The sequence below is a fragment of the Symphodus melops genome (genome assembly GCF_947650265.1).
Source record: "Symphodus melops genome assembly, chromosome: 14".
In the NCBI taxonomy this organism is placed as follows: domain Eukaryota; kingdom Metazoa; phylum Chordata; class Actinopteri; order Labriformes; family Labridae; genus Symphodus; species Symphodus melops.
In genome coordinates this window covers 21,992,155-22,008,790 of record NC_136704.1, presented here as the reverse complement: position 1 = coordinate 22,008,790, position 16,636 = coordinate 21,992,155, and the positions used below count along the sequence as shown (strand labels likewise).

The window sequence follows — 16,636 nt, the reverse complement described above, 5'->3', positions numbered from 1 at the left end:
GCGCAAAGCTGGACCCGTACATAATGACCATGTACAAGGGGAAGCGTCGCAACCATCGATGTAAGTTTGCACAGAATATGAAAGCTTTTAAAAAACGCACAGCAGACGGATGTTTATGCTCAATTTGCTCGGTGAAAGTTGCAAATACTGAGCCGTAATTCATGCGTAGATAAAAATGCATCTTGATTCGGTTAAAGATCAAACAACGATGTTAAAATTGAAATAATAGATGTTTTTTTTATGCAGATGCAGGGTGCCAAGTTTCAAAAAAAAAAAAAATCATTTAAAAAAAAAAACGTCGCCTAAATTTGTTCCATCTTTGTCTGCATTGTTGAAAATGTCTTTGAGTTTTTCGATGAGGGAGTAAGAAGTCCTGTCACCTGCTGCACGCTGCTGATTACTGTTTGCATGAAGCCATTACTCAGTGAAGCCATCCCTGCACCTGCTTTGCTGTCTGCTGTAATGCATTCATTCTGCTCAAGTTGGCATACATTACCAAGAAAAGTGTCGACTCATCAGGGCTGCGAGGTCGCTGTAAATAATGGAAACAGTCGTCTTAGGTTCAGTTCACGTTCATCCATCACCTTCTATTTAGTCATGTGTGAGCCTGCATCTTGAAAGAAGCAGCAGCTGGTTGCTCTAAAGTGCTGTTTCATGTCAACACTGTCCTGCTGCCTTTCTACTGAAATGTTTTTTTGTAGAGTGAATGCACATCGGGACCTCATTAATTACCGTACTTTAATGATGAGGGGGGAAAAAACAGACAGTGTAGCTAAAAGGGATGGAGATATGAGACAAAATAATCAGAGAATCGTTACTGCTACTTGAAAGCACTGCATAGATTATTTCCTGATTCACACCTCTTTATAGTGATTAGAAAATGGATTGTCTTTGGTTTTTGGATGCGAGTCGAACAAAATCAGCATTTTAAATGTGAAGAAAAAAACTTCTTTTTTTTTTTAAACGTTTTCTTTGATTTATCAAGTAGTTGAAGCAGTCTGGAAAATAATCAGCATATTAACCAATAATTAAAATCAGTCATTGTAACTGTATAATAGGACTGTCTGAAATGCACAAATATCTTGGCAACACAAACCCAGACAGTGCGCAGGAGTTCTCCTGCAATTCTGAAAAACAACAAATTACTCAGAATACTTTCTTGCAGCGTTATTGAAACAGCTACAACTACTGTTTAAATTTTAGTTTCATTACATTTCTAGAATCAAGAATCAGTGATTGAACCACGCGGCGACTTCTGGTGTTGAAAATGAAGCCTGTATGCAGACGTGTAAGTGCAGCCAGCCTCAAGTGGACACTCAAGGAACTGCAGCTTTTTACACTTTCAACACCAGAAAACTTCCTCCACTTGAGTGACCATTGTGTCTTCATTCCTCTTTGTCTCTTGCACAAGTGTCTGATCCCTGCATTCGATGAACTTAATAAAAGTGTATATCCATCTCTACAGAGCGAACACAGGTCTAAGAAAGGAATTGTTCCAATTGGTATTTTCTCTTTCCACTCTGTGGATATCGGCCACAAAAATCCTCCTTTCCTATTCAGACAGCACTCTCTCTTAACTGTGCTCACTTTGGGTTCAAAATAGGAGTGATCATAACAAAAACCACTGATTTGAATCCTTTTAAAAGACGTGACATTTAGTATTGAAGTATCATAACTTCTGCAGTTCCACGCCTGTATGTGTAATCAATGACGGGAACTCGCCGGTATATCATCTCACCATTAAAACTGATGTCAAGGGTTCATGGAAATACAGCGGCCTCGCTTTCAGCACCATGGTCAGCTCCCTATGAGTCCTTCGCTTAAAGCGCAGCAAACTCCAAACACTTGGCACTGTTTGACTTCTCATTATTCCATTTTACTGACATTGCCCTGATGAGTCATGTCTGTAATAACTGGATCACCCTGAAGTGAACATTACGCTGCTCAGTGGATGAGAATAAAACACTAAAGAACTACTGAGACTTTTTTTACTCCTACATACTCTTAAGGTCTTCTTCCCCCCCCCCCCCCAGTTTGAGTGAGAATTTCAGCAGCATCGAACAATGGATGCGCTGGTGACATGAAACTGTGGAGAGCTGTGTGTAGGTGGGACTTTTTGTGATGAGCTAGTTTTCAGACTGAAGCTATGGTATGATTTCTCTTCTGGCAGCAGCAGCTCTTCTTTGGAGTACGTTCAGGCAGTGCTGCATAGGCGTGATGACAAAGTAACACGGGACAAGATTCCACACATGACGGCCGTTTATGAGCGAGACGGCGTTCATCGAGTGGAAATAGCTTGAGTTGTTGAGAGGGCTGTGCCAAACCCAACGTGCTGTAGCTCCGTGGTACACATGGAGGAAATTCATCGTTGCTCTGTTGGCTTTGTTCCTCATCGTGGGGCGTACTCGGCGCCCGTGAGCATGTTGATGATGATCTCGTCTTTTGGTGATTAATTTCACCGCCGGTATTCGAGTTGAAGTCTGTAAATATTTGACAGTTTTGCGGCTTCGGAGATCAAATAAGGGTTTCAGCCCTCTGCACCAGCGAGGTTTGTTTTTCTGTGCACGTGCGCGTCATAAATGTGTCTGTGTGCGGCGCGGCGAGCGAAGTTTGTGAGATTTCATCTTGGGGCGAAAGGAAGACTTTGAAGTGTGATACGTGACAGAGCAGATTGTTCCAACAGAGAGACTTCCTGTAGACACACACTCTTCGGGCTCTCCTCTGCAGATTCCTCTCGTTGTCGTGATTGAAAGCTGCAGCGCATGACAATTGGATGTGTGTGTGTGTGTGTGTGTGTGTGTGCGTGCGTGTGTGTGTGTGCTGCAGATATTGGTTTGTGTGTTCTGTGCTGCTGATGTTCAAAAGGCGGGGGGGGGGGGGCACAAGAGGCAGGCTGTTACATCTTTTGTCAGATGTCCTCCGTGTTCCTCAAAGCTTGTGTCAAGGACAGTTCTGGTGTTGTGTGTTTCTCTCGGTGACTTTTCTCTGCTTTCCAGACTTTTTCAATTTTCCTGCCTGTAGCTCAATTTTCACCCCCCCCCCCAAAAAAAACAAAAATGACAGTTTGCATGTTCATGAGAAGGAATACAAATCATGCACAACAAGATGCACGATAGAGCTGCAGCTGCTCAGCTTGTCTTGAAGTAATCGTCTCGATGTAATCCCCTTCAGATGCTTCGTTTGCCACCTAAGATGCAGTGGGAGATTTTTTTTTTCCAAAACCAGATGAAGCAGCATCTCTCTTTACTCCATCCTCAAAATTGGATTTCTATCTGTCAGAAAAAAAAGGTCCTAATGAGACTCCTCTGTCCATGCTCGATGATGAAATAATGTGACAGAGTTGTCACAAGATGCCCCCCCCCTCCCCCTCCCCCCAGAGTCATCCTCCTCCTCCTCGTCCTCGGCTCTCCCACAAGCATGCAGCCCAGCTCACATTTTCAGGGAGCTAAAAAAAAAAAAAAGGGCTCTTTGGACCACCGCCACGAAGAAGAGCCAATCAGTGTTAAATAAAGACGAGCATTCAGTGACACATCTGCACATGCAGAGAGGGAACGGCAACGCCGAGAAGTAAATGGCACCTTATTACCCACGCTCCTTTGTGCAACAAGGGAGAGGATGATGCAAAATGGCAGATTTTTGCCTTTTGTTTTTATCACGAAGAAGCAGAATCTTTAGAGCAACAGGCTTCGGTGAATGGCGCTTTTTTAAATTGGATCTAATGTGAACAGTCGACAGATGTGACAGAAGAGGTCTCTGGGGGGAGGGGAGGGGGGGGGGGGCTGAAATAAATGTCAAGATTTATTGCAAGAAAACGGGAATAACGCGAGTATTTGCAGCGTCTCCCTTTCTATCACGCAGCTCAGTTATCACACACACCTATGAGCGGATGTGTTGCAAGAAATCTGAAACACGCGTAGAAAATGACAGCACATTTTCTGTGCATGTAGGCCAGCAGGAAGAACGAGAGATGCCCCTCAAAAAAAAAAAGAAAGTCTTTGTGTTTCATGCTTTAAATGAAATATAAATGTGCAGCATGATGTTCGGACAAATCAAAGATTTCTGTGGTAGGTTCAGGCTTAAGAGCTCAAAAAGGGCCTATTTTTAGCAAAAGAGAGAAGTCCGTGGCGATAACCTGATTAGAAACGGTTGTCATGATTGTTTCTCAGAGGAACTACTTGAATTTCTGTGTCTGGTGTTTGTTGTCATGCCTCGATCGGCGGCGCTAAGCCTTCCCCTCTGCGTCTGAGTTCATCCGTCCAGCGGCTCGAATCGTCCGCTTTTTGAAGTGCATCGTTGTTGACTGGCATGAGACGGCTTGTCGGGTTTTACAGGTCACACGGGGATGTGATCTCAGAGCGATGCCATCCCTTTATCTGTTCTGCCAGTGCCTGAAGGGGCCGGGGATTATGAGCTGATCCCCTCCGACTTTGGTCCGTGCAGACGCAGAGAGGCGGCGAGGCGGCGAGGCGGGACAGCAGACTGAAAGTCACACTCGAGTGTTTACAGAGAGAGTGATGCTCCAGTTTTTGTTACAGGATGTTCACCGAGAAGTCACAGTCACAAATGATAAAATGGCTGTTTAGTGAACTCCGGTCTGTGTTGGAGAGTCGAGGCACAGAAGGCAGATGTAGTCTTTGAAGCATGTCTTTTTTTGTTCCCTCAAAAGTAGAACAAACGGAGACGAGTTTTCAGATAGTGCTTTGTAATCAGTTACCTGTTTACACCTCATTCTGAAGCAAATGGACTGAGCAAACTTTGGACTAAGATTCTCGAAGGCCTCGCCTCGGGGAACTTGTGATTTGAATTTATAAAACGTTCTTTCTTTCCTTTGCAGGAATTGATGTATAATGTTTAGAAATGACGGGAGTTTTTTTTTTTTTTTTTTTACACATTCCTTGAAAGCTAAAGTAATATGTGCAGTGCGGTGCTGTGATTATAGCCTTGAAAACTTGCTCCAGCGTGTTGTAGTCAAGCACCAACCTTCATCGAGTGTCCACTTGAGGCTGGTTCCAGGAACTCAGGAAGTGACTTACACATGACTGGCAAAAAAGGCTGTTTTTTACAGCAGATATAAACCGGTTAGTTTTTGTCATCATGGGCACATAGTACTATTTTTATTTTTTTAACGACTCCGGAATGATGTGCGTTACCCGTAGCTTAGCTGACATGATTGACAGGTGGGCGCCACGTATCTGTTCATCAGCAGAGTTAAAACTCGTTAGCTTGACTGAAAGTTAAACTGAGACAGGATTTTCAACATGGAGGCTGCTGCCGATGAGCCTCCGGCTGCCCCCTGCAGGAACAGATGGATGACGTCACTCAGAGGAATTTAGAAAGCCAAACTAATTTCGCAAAAATTTACTGAAAAAAACGTTTATTTCTTGAGCAGCATTTTCAACTCGAGTGTCGTTTTGCAGAATAAAATGTGTTTTCCAAATATCACAACAATCCAATATACTGCCAGATCGTAGTCAAGATGTTACTCATTGATTTGCGCTTCATTCACCCCGCTCTTATACTTCATGAACATGGCCGTTGTAAGGCTTTACCACTTTGCCATTTGATGTGAGAGAATGCAGATTGTAAACAAACATCTCGATTACAAGCAGAAAGATGTCGACGAGTTCTGCATCGACAAACCGCTCCAGGACTGCCCCCATTTTGATGTCTGATCTTCAAAGAACACCCACCTTTGATATGCAGATGGCCCCCATGTCGTCGCCAGATTTTTTTTTTTCTCCATGTAATTAGTTCACACTCGTCCACAGCGTTCGCCAGCTGCGAGGCGTCGGTAAACAAACTCTTTTTCGAACTGAAGTTGTTCCAGTTCTGAGAGTTCGGGATAAAGAGTTCGATCGGGTTGAAGGGACTGAAGGGACTCTTGACCTTGATTGAGGTCTCGCCGGGCACCGAACAGCAACAACAAGTCCAATGTCGAAAAGTGGAGTGAATGAAAGGCTTCAGTGTGGAGCAGGAAGGCTTCTGGGGAAAATGGAACCCTGTTGGCTCACAGTCGGGATCCACTCAGCGGGATTTTCATCGTGATTTTCTCAGAGATTTTTTTGGGGGGGACCATCTGTCTGTTTCATTGTCAGTCCATACCTGCAACATGACCTTTACCAGGCGTTGGAAACACATCAGAAAGCAAAGATGAAAGGCCAATCTGGATTTGTTTTGATGCCTCCATCAGCCAGGTTCTCCTCTGCAGATCTTCATGTTAGACGTGGCCTTTCCTTCATGTCAGACTTTCAATTTCACGAATCAGCACAGATTTTGGCGACGAATTCCCCACCATCCACCGGGTACCTTCTGCATGTCCATCACTTGCTTGACTCGGCTCTTTCCCTCCCCTTCTTTTTACGTCTCTCCGGCTGAGGAACAATTTGCATGATTAGTTACTTTCTTCAATTAATTAAGACGCTGTGAAGATTGGCGGCAGAGTTTCTCGTTCCATGAGGAGTTGATGGACAGCTCCCTCTGTGCTCTATCCCTCGTTCTTTTTTTTCTTTTTTTTCCTCCATCGCCGCCTTTTTAATGTTTTATCTCATCCAATAGACAGTTGGCGAGAGGAGGCTGAGATGAGAGGAAGAGCAGAGACAAAGATAGTGACAAATGTGTAGTGGAGCCATCAGCTCTGGTCCAAGGAGAATTTGACTGTTTTCAGAAAACAAAAAGAACAGGTTTCTCTTTCTTTCTGGGTCCTCGCTGATACGTCGGAGAGGCAGTTTAGAGCGGTCAATCAACTGGCCGCCGTGCTGCGAGTCTGCGATATGACTACAGAGGCAAAAACAAAGCATTTTGGGTAACTGGGGGAGAAAAGACATTTTGCACTTTGATAGCAGCAAAGCAGGACTGATTTATAAATCAAATATTTCCAGTCGGAACGCTTCAGATCATTTTGGGATTAATAGTTCAAGTTTCATGAAATCATTGTTTCACATCATGAAACAAAGGTGGAGTTGGATAGTGTCCTCGTACAAAAGCAATGGCTTTAAACTCTGCAGTGCTGATTAGCCATGTTAACTGTGAATCCCTTTGGCTGTGTCTGAAACCACTCACTCGACTTACATACTGCAAAATCGCAATTTAAAGAACTTACAGAAGAGTACGCAAATATGAAAGGCAAAGTGTTTCGTGCCCTAACAGTGTGAGAAGCACTGCCCTAATCTAAAAGGTCTACTTGTGAACACAATATTCTCTCCGTCATGTTAGTCATTACAAGAAGGTAATGGCACGGTTTGTTGAGATCTGTGTCCCAAATGAAACGTTTTTATTCGTGAAACAGGCTCACATTAATTGATTTTTTTTTTTTTTTAAATTCAGCCTTTGGGCTTCATGGCAGCAGGGGTCCAAACTGCATCCGACACCAACAGAACCAGCTGTGTTTGGGCGAGAGGCTGACCTGCAGATTATAGTTTTTAGAGTATTCAGCCAAACTACAGACTGTAGCTTGTCCCTGTAAAGAGCTTTTAGTTTAAACAGCTTGTAGGTTTTTTCAAAAAGTGAAATTTTAAGTCTTTATGTAAAAAAAACAAAAAAAAAACAGTTTAAATTTGTCTTTATCCATACTTTAAAACAGTCGATGTCTTTGTGTAGACGTCACCACAGTTTAAGTGTAAGCCTGTGCAAAGTGAGGGATTGAAGTGTCATTATTTCAGCAGCGCAGAGTTCTGGCTCATCCTGTTTACAGAAGAGAACTCGATGTGTTTTTGTCCGTCTTTTCTTCCAACACAGGCCTCACTAATGAAAAGAGCTTCTTCGGCTCATGTGACACAATCTGTCTGAATGTCTCTCTCTCTCTCTCTCTGTGACCTTGAGTGACCCTTATTAGCTTCTCTGTGAAGTCTCGGGGCTATTTGCTCTATTTCTCTCTGCTGTTTTCTTCGTAGGAAGCTTGAGCATCTCTTTCCGCTGAAAGCTTAAACGAACGCAGACAAATCTGTTGCAGCTACAGAGTCACGACGACATCATAGCTGCAATATATATTATTTTACATTATCGAAACATCAATATTGTTTTTATATATTTTTCCTTTATTGGATGGGGAAACTAAAGAGAGAGGGAATGTTAGCAGGAAAGAGAGGGGGGGATGAAGGTTGGATTCAAACAAGGCCTGGGCGAGATGACTAAAAATGTTGTCACATCGATAATTATCACGATAAATGTTAAATCATTGATTATTTTTTTTAAAAGCCGATTTTTGCTCCTGGGTGGAAGTTGAGTAAATCAGATGGTTAAATGTGGTTTCATTATTTATTGTCAAACTATAATTTAACAGGAACATTTCACCATCATAAGCTCAGTGCACAGAGCTGGAAACGCTGTATGACCGTTAGCTGCTGGCTAGTAACACTTAGCTTCGTCGTGTCAACGATGTTTTCTCCGTGGCCTTCTGTCGCTAACGCCAACCCGAGCCCGCCGACCCATATCCCTGCGACATGATTGGCTGTTCATTGTCTTTTTCTTCTTTTGTTTTATGTCGGGTGGCAACTAGTGTTTCATGCGCATTAGCGCGCCCCCGTTTCCCAGTGGTGCAACAAAACCGTTAAGCTATCCAATATCAGTATTTATCGTGATGATAGTTTGATAAATTTGATTTTGAAGAATATTTTTATTCGGGATGCACCCAATCACCGACTAGTTTGATGTCGTTACCAGAATTACACGTCAGTTAAACAAACTAATATTTTTGTTAATTGTTCTTCAAAGCTCAACAAACGTGCCCAAGCTGTAACGCAGTCACAAACCCAAACTGATGGCTCTGCTCGCGTCTCTAGACTCAGCCTCTCCTTATGTTTTCTGGTCCTGTAGATTTTCACAGGAGCCTCTTTTTTTTATCCCCACGATTCCCCTTCAATATGTTAGCATATGGCCCAGTTTAAAGGCTTGACTTATTCAACGGATTGACTTTCCGTGCTCGGCTGTGTTTCATCTCTTGCTAATGAAAGGAGGGGAGGAACAAGACTTGCGAGGTTTTCGTTGGGCTGCACAGGTGTGGGACAGAAAAAAGGCCCCACAGGTGATGCTCTGAACTCAAATGTCTCATAATGAGCTTCCTCTGAGACACGGGAAGATGGATTGGAAACGAGAAAGAGTGATGGATTAGAGAGGTGGGGTTAGACGGCGAGCGAGGGAAACTGAGGCGAATGGAGAGGGAGAGAAAAAGATGTTGAGGGATAGGTTGAGGCCGAGGGCAGAACAGGACGCCTGAGCGGGAGTCGGAGGGAGACAGAGATGTAAGGCAACAAATGAGAGCAATAAAACACATGGGCAGGTTGCTTCTGGGAGTCACGGATCCTTGTTTTCTTGACGGGGGAACACAGGTCTGTCCTCAGTGATTAGTTACGCTGCATGCCTCTGTCTTTCCACTGCAATTTACCTCCTGAGCCCTTTCCCTTTCACCCCATCCCCCGGACAAATAACACCATTACCTTTAAATATTTATACATACCTGGGCTGTGTTTGTCTCTGTATCCATAGACAGACATGCACGGTGTAGGAGAGAAAGACGAGAGCGAACATCTATAAATAATTCCACGTCTGCAAAATTCAAATTGCATCATGTGTGTGTTCACAGCGCTGCAGGTCAAGACCTTTTTGTTTACTCGCTGCCCAGACAGTGCCGAGCAACACACCCCGACAAAATGTGAAAAAGTGTAACTCGTCCAGCACCTCGGAGAGCTCCACTGCTAATCCTGTCTGACTGAGCTGCAGAGCGAGCGAGCAGACAAACCAACAGCACAAATAAACGGGAAAGCAAATGATAACCGTTGAAGTAATTAGAGCGTTCGGATTTTTCTCAGCGTTCAGTCCTTGGAGCTGCACAGAAACAAATGATTTTACAAAGAGCTGCAGCAGAGATGATCCTTTTACAGAATGACGAGATGATAGTGCCGTCTAAACACTTCATACACAAAGAGAAGCCTGCAGTGGATGGATATGTACGGACAGTATATCTCAAGTAGTTTTCCACATATATACAGAATATATTCAAAGGATGGTGGCGAAGCATCTTGTAGATTTGACCAGTTTTTACATGTATTCTGTTAACAGCCCCAGATTCAACCTTAACCAAACTAAATATTAACAACACAAATTGAGCATAAACATTCAAATATAGTTTAGGGAATTACAAATGATGAACAATTACATTCAGAGGTTTACGTTATTTTTAAGCACTCTTTATCAATCACTCATTCAACATGTTGAGTAGAAGTCCGAGGTTGATCTTGAATGTTAAGGTAGGAAGGGGAGGATTAGACTTTCCCCGAGTGCAGTTTGTGAACCATAAAGTTATTCTGTAATCACATTAAAAAAAAAAAAAAAAAAAAAAAAAAATCTGGGCAGAGGATTTACACGACTGCATTGGGTTTCCAACTCCAAGTGTATATATAGCCACATTTCTTCGGGCTGAACTTTGGCTTAATTAGCAAATCATAATTATCTCTGCAGCCTGATTCATGGTCAACTCCAGTTTTAGTAAAGACTCGTATACTCATATACATTTGGTCATGCAGCTCTGCCTAAAAAGCTCATGTTTTAGATGTCTGAGTTGGTAGTCTACAAGCAGACCGGGGTCTAATCCTATTTCTCCTGAGAGCAGCCACTGGGAGAAGGAGGCCAGACTTTTTCCAGGAGCTTATTTTCACCCCAGTGATATTCCTCTTCCAGCGACCGGGTTGCTTCCACTTATTTGGTTTTTGGATGGCAGGGCAGAGGCATTTATAATTTGAGTAAATGTTTGCTGGAGGGGACACGAGGATGGCTCGAAGATGTTTCTGCATGCAAATAAAAAAACAGTAATGACAAAGTGTCTTCGAGTGATCTTTGTAGGCTCTTGTGCTGTGATGAGGTTTATTCTCTTAAGGGTACCCCGTTGATGGCTTTATTGTTTTCTTGGTGCAAAACTTTTTATCCGAGCAGTTTTGTCAAATAATCCTCTCAAAAGTGTGCTGCTGCTTCTAAACATGCAGATGAATGCAAATTATATCAAAGATAATATAAGAAAGAAGATGCTGCCGCCTTTGGAAAAATGCTGCCTGCATATTTCGACCGCAATTTGCCCTCGGCGATCGATAGTCTTCATAATCCTCCGTGCTGTTTCTTTCAGAATAATGTTTGGATAGCTCTACCCTGACCTCAGATAAGCATGAGAATCCTGCTTTGAAATTGGAAGTTCAGTGAAAGGTTTTGGATTTTCACTGCTTTTAAACGTACACTGCATCCCATCCATAATGCCCCTGGATGGTTTTTCATGCTTTTTGAGGGACACAGTGCTCGTTTTTGACCCCCTGGCTCCTCTCCCAGAAGCCATTTAGACGAGCGAGGACCTTGCAGCACCCTTGGCAATGAATGCAAAGATAGTGATTTGAAGAAAAAAAAAAAAAAAAATCTGCATCACTGACTGGGTCAAAAAAAAAAAAATGATGGTAGCATTTGCGGACACAGTCGCTCACAGCTTGCTATAAATCATCCTGCTTTTATCCCACTTTTTCTTTGCATGCTCTTTCTTCTTTTTTTATGTATTCAAGGATTTGTTTTCTGCCCTTGTTGCAAGAATATCATTTTCAAATCTTTTCTCTGCACCATGCCAAGGTCGCCAGCTCCCACAATGCACCTCCACACTAGTGAAAATATCCTACAGTACAATTGCTTTGTGTGCTACTTATTTTTTTTCAGAAAGCTGAATATAAAGTTCAGTTTTACAGAGGAATCAGCACACGACGCTTCCTGAGAAGTTGAATTGATATTTCACGCTCTTCATTATGCAGCAGTGCTTTTATGTTTCCCTTGTGTTCAGGCGGTGCTTTGAGTTACACACAGAACCTTCAGTGCCATCGAGAGCCGCGGCTGTGTGTGAGGAGCTCTGAAGAGAGGAACTTTTATTCACTTTCATTGACAGTGCTCGGCTCTTAAATGAGGTCGCCCTGCAGCGGAAAGAAAACTCTGCTGTTCAATGAAATCCTTTATAACACCAACAGTGTAGGGTAATGCTGAGTACAGGAATATTTATGAATTAGCTCCAATAATTAAACTTCCTTTTAACCGTCTTATTCAGAATTGATAAGCACTTTATAAAAAAACTCAACACAGTATATTAGCCTTTTTCACATATGCACCCGGGTTGATATCTGGATACTTAGGGGAGGACTGCTCCGGCCGTTCACATATGCATATGGGGGGGAGGGGGGGATTTTTATTTGGTAAGAGACATGATGTCAAAAAACAACGTGGAATGTGCAGTACCCTGAGTGTCCACTTGAGGCTGACTTCAAAAACCTAAGAACCCCCTTCAAGTCTGGTTCGTTTATGGAACCCATTGTACAGCAGAGTGAAAAACATCATCAGTTTTTGATTTTTTTTTCAAGCCAAAGCATAACCAGGGGGCGGGGCTAAATTGACTGAGCGGTATACACATTGTAGCTGTTTGCTAGCTGGCTTAAGGCCCGCCCCAGCTCCACCTCTTTGCCTGTTTATGGATAGATCAAAAGTTGGGTTGAGTCAGCATTTCAAATATGATGACCACCATTGTTAGGTTTTATAACGCCTCTTCACACACCAGTGGGTGATGTCAGCGAGACTGCGTGCATGATTTATACGCTCCTTGGTGGTGACCAATGAAATGCCCATCGACATGCATGCTAAACGGGGTATAAAAGTATAATCATTAAATATATGCATCATGTTTAAAAGATTTTATTTTAAACAGTAACTGACTGTGTTTACGTTTGTGTCTTTTGCAGACATAAACATGGCGGGCGAGCCGAAGCCATACAGGCCTAAAGCAGGCTCCAAACGGCCGCTGTCAGCTGTTTACAGGTAAGATCGACTCTTCCCGACGCACTCCTTTATAAGCAAAGGTGCAGCTCCAGTCATAAATATTCACTATCTTTCACATCCTGCTGCTGTGGCTGATGTAAATGTGGAGTCATATTTGAATAACAGGATTCTTGTTATGTTTTTTTTTTCTTCTTTTGAACTTTGAATTTCTAATTGAGCTTTTGATGCCTCCCCAACCTTGACTGGGGTTTATTTGGCACGGGTCTGTAAAGCTCAAAGGAGAAGCTGTTGTTGAAGCTTCATTAATCATGACCCTAATTTTCTGCCCCATAAACACACACACACACACACACACACACACATCTCCTGGTCACAAACAGATCAAAGCACTGCTTGTTGACTGAGGCCTAATGTGATGGAGTGACGGACATCTTATTTCTTCACTTGGGCACTTTTTGTGAACCCTATAAGTTTCTAAAAAAAAACTCCTTTCATGTATCCCTTTCAGGATGGTTGTTTTTTATTACATTACGTGTCCTATTTTACTAATTTATTAGTTGTGCATTGTGGTAAAATGAACCCGCATTTGCATTTTATAGCTGCAGCTGAAAAACAGCCAGGATGTAATATGGTAATGATGGAGCAGGAACAGGAGAAGCAAAAACCAACACTACTCTGCCCTAAATTGAAATAGTAATACATTCATCCTAATTAAAATGATTGAGGGAATAGTAAAAGTTCAGAACAGTGTCTCTGTATTTTGTCTCTCCTCTGTATTCTCAACAAGTTGCCGTCCTGAGCATTTACTTAACATCGATTTTCATCTCCAGGTTCTAAGAAAAGATTTTTTCTTTCGATCTCCAGCTGTAAACTTTTTATCTTCTTTGTTGATTTGTCATCTTGCACGCCAGCTTGGCTTTGGCCTGCTGCTTTACCTGCACTGAGCTATCGGTATAAACTAAAGCGTGTCAATCCAAGTCCAAAGTGTTTGAGTTTGATCTGTTTACTCTTCACAGATCCAATATGGCTGCTTTTAATATAACTCTTCTTTGCCTTTTTACTCCCTTGTCTGTCTGCACCCTCCTCCTCGTCTGTCTTTGTGTTTGTCTCTTATAGTGGTTATGAATTCGATTACGAGTACTACAGGGATGATTTTTACAACAGGTATGTATCATTTCCTTTATGTTGTGAAATTTGGTATTTAAGAAGGAATTACTTTACTTTTAGCACATTTCCTTCACACTTCAAGGGCACTCCCTATATTCCTACAGTCCTTTGTTTCTAAGCTTCTAGCTTGAAATAAATTATAGGAGATGAGGTAATGGCTCTTTAAATTCATATAGAAAAAGACAAATTAAGATGAAGTGTGATGTGGAGTTTAAATGGTAAAATTACAATCAGCTAACCAATGTCTTTGGTCATTTATAAAGTGCTTCCTGGGAACTTAGCAGTAGGCCTATCGGCGTTAAGGACTCTAACATTAGTAGGCTGGAACTGTGGGTGGATTATTTTAACATATTGACTCATGGGAGAAACCCAGCTGAGAACATAAATCCCTTTGAAATGTGTGACACTAAGACAACATTTAGCTGGGCACAAAGATAAGCCCCCCTGTCCAGGTTTGTAAGCTGTATGCATACAGTATACAGATGATACAGTGATTTACCAAACATCGAACACATTTCCCAATAATTTCTATTCAAAAGGTTCCCTTTTTTTTACACAGGCGGAGGTTACAAGTTTCTAAAATCTATAAGCTATCACTGAAAAAAAAAACTGTCAAACTAGCTAGCTAAGCAAAGCTAGCATGCTATTCAGTGCCCAGTTTATCACCAGTGTTACATAAACAAGGGATTTTCTTTTTTTTGGTTACAGTAACAAAGAACATAAAAGTAGAGCACGGTAAAGGCTATCTTTTGCAATCCTTTAAATATCTCTAGCTGTCGTGTAATGTACACAAATCCTGTTATTCAAACTGAAGGAGAAGTTAACAAGGCTACTTTGTGTGCTAGCTTAAAACAACAGCACATAGGACTTCCGTCTTGATTCAAGACTTCCTGTTCCTCATTAAATGTTTCTCCTTGTCAGATGCAATTCAGTAACCTTCCTACAGACGTCCATTTAAAAAGTCAACAAATCAACACAGCTGAGCGGATCGAGCATGCAAAGCGCACTGAGGGGGACACTTGTTTTCTTTGTCATTTATCCGTCTGTGATCACAGAGCATATCTGTGGAGATATTTTCTAAATGTCAAACTTGTTGATAGGCCTGACAGACGTCCTCTGTCACTGTGAGCATTAAGAGCTGACACCTTCATGTGACATTTAGCACACTCTTCTGCCATCTTCTCCACTTTAACAAGATATGTGGGGGGGGGGGGGGGGGGGGGACTGACTGTAGCTGCATGAAAGAAATAGCCAGAAAAGTTTCGCAGAAGAGGGATATCGGTAGATTTGAAAAGTAATGTCTTGTATTTCATGTGTACCGTGTGAGCGAGAACCGAAAATCTATCTTGGAAAACAATCCTGGGAACAGATAATGGGTTTTAGAAAGAGGAAAAACCTTTTAGCTGTAGGAGATAGACTGAATTCTGCACGGCGTCCAATGAATGAAACAGGGTACAAAATGAAGTCTAATATTACTGTGTCTTCCTTTTGTGGAGGCTTTTTGACTACCACGGCAGAGTGGCCCCCCCTCCCAGAGCCGTGATCCCCCTCAAACGCTCCAGGGTTCTCGCTCCCTCCACCCGCCGTGGGAAGACCTCCTTCCCCATCAAATCCTCCTCCTCCTCCTCTTCGTCCTCCAGACCTCCCACATCATCCTCCTCCTCTGGGCTAAAACGTACGTACAATGAGGTTCTTTTTTTTAATGACTTGTCATGTGTGGAGAAGTCAGTTTTCACTTTATTTCATTTATTTTTTCTCAAAAGAGCTCTGAGTAATTACGCTAATGGCATTCTGTCCGTATTAAAGGAGAGAGAGCTTAATGCAGATCTCCAAACGGCAGCTCTGAGAGAAGAAAACGGTGGTGTGCTTCGCCATAAAACACGTTTTAATTCACTCCAGCAGCTCAGTACAAGCCACACTGCAATGTAGAGCAAATTCACAAACACAAGTCTAATCCATGCTTTACCGAGCGGCTCCAATTCAGCAAACAGCACTATTCCTGTCATCCACGATCCATCTGGATCTCATTTGGTTGGTCTGATTAACTGGTGATGCATTATAACGTCCGTAAATGTAATTAAAGTGAGATTGGGGCCATCTCTGCGGAGCTGTGGTCAGCTCTGTTAGTCTCCATCCGTCGCCTGTGTGTAATTGGCTACAATGTTTGTTTCATTGTTGCCTGTCTGGTCCGGTGTTATCAGCCCGAGCAGCTTGGTGTGGTCTGACAGGAGGACCCAGTCACAGATGGTTTTACAGAGAAGGGGAGAAAAAACCCATCTCCCATCCTCCTCCTTTTTTTTTTTTTTTTCTTTTTTTTTTGGACAAACTCAGTGAATTCTCTCCTCTGTCTGCGCTATGTTTGGTAGACTAATTTGGCCCTGCCAGTTTGTGTGAAAAATCAATGTTTGGATTGGCTCTGGCCCAGATAGATTGGAGGGCAAAATAAGGTTAGCCTGTCCAAACAAGACGGCGGGTCAGTGTGTGCAATTTGGACCACTTTGGCTGTTAAAGTAATCAGTCACCATAGAGCGGCAGTGAGATGTATGGATTCCAGGGATGGATAGGTTTGTCTTTTCCGACATGAAACCCTGTGTAATGATGAAGTTCTTCTGTTTCTCACTTCGTAACAAATGAAATCATGATGTAACGGCACCTGTTGCTGTTTCTAAACAAACATGGCTATAGGAGC

The 16,636-nt window shown here is 42.6% G+C and overlaps 1 protein-coding gene across 4 annotated transcripts in view; it reads left to right on the top strand.

Moving 5' to 3' along the window:
• The window catches only part of ralyl (RALY RNA binding protein like), a 94,766-nt gene that overhangs the window by 68,974 nt on the left and 9,156 nt on the right, over positions 1-16,636 (top strand). For 3 of the 4 annotated variants that reach the window (XM_079361927.1, XM_079361926.1, XM_079361925.1), the window contains 3 exons: positions 12,744-12,819; positions 13,897-13,944; positions 15,444-15,622. In XM_079361927.1, coding sequence (XP_079218053.1) covers positions 12,744-12,819; positions 13,897-13,944; positions 15,444-15,622 — 303 coding nt within the window. Of the gene's footprint in view, positions 1-6; positions 61-12,743; positions 12,820-13,896; positions 13,945-15,443; positions 15,623-16,636 lie in introns of those variants that run through there. The other variant, XM_079361928.1, reaches the window with a different exon arrangement.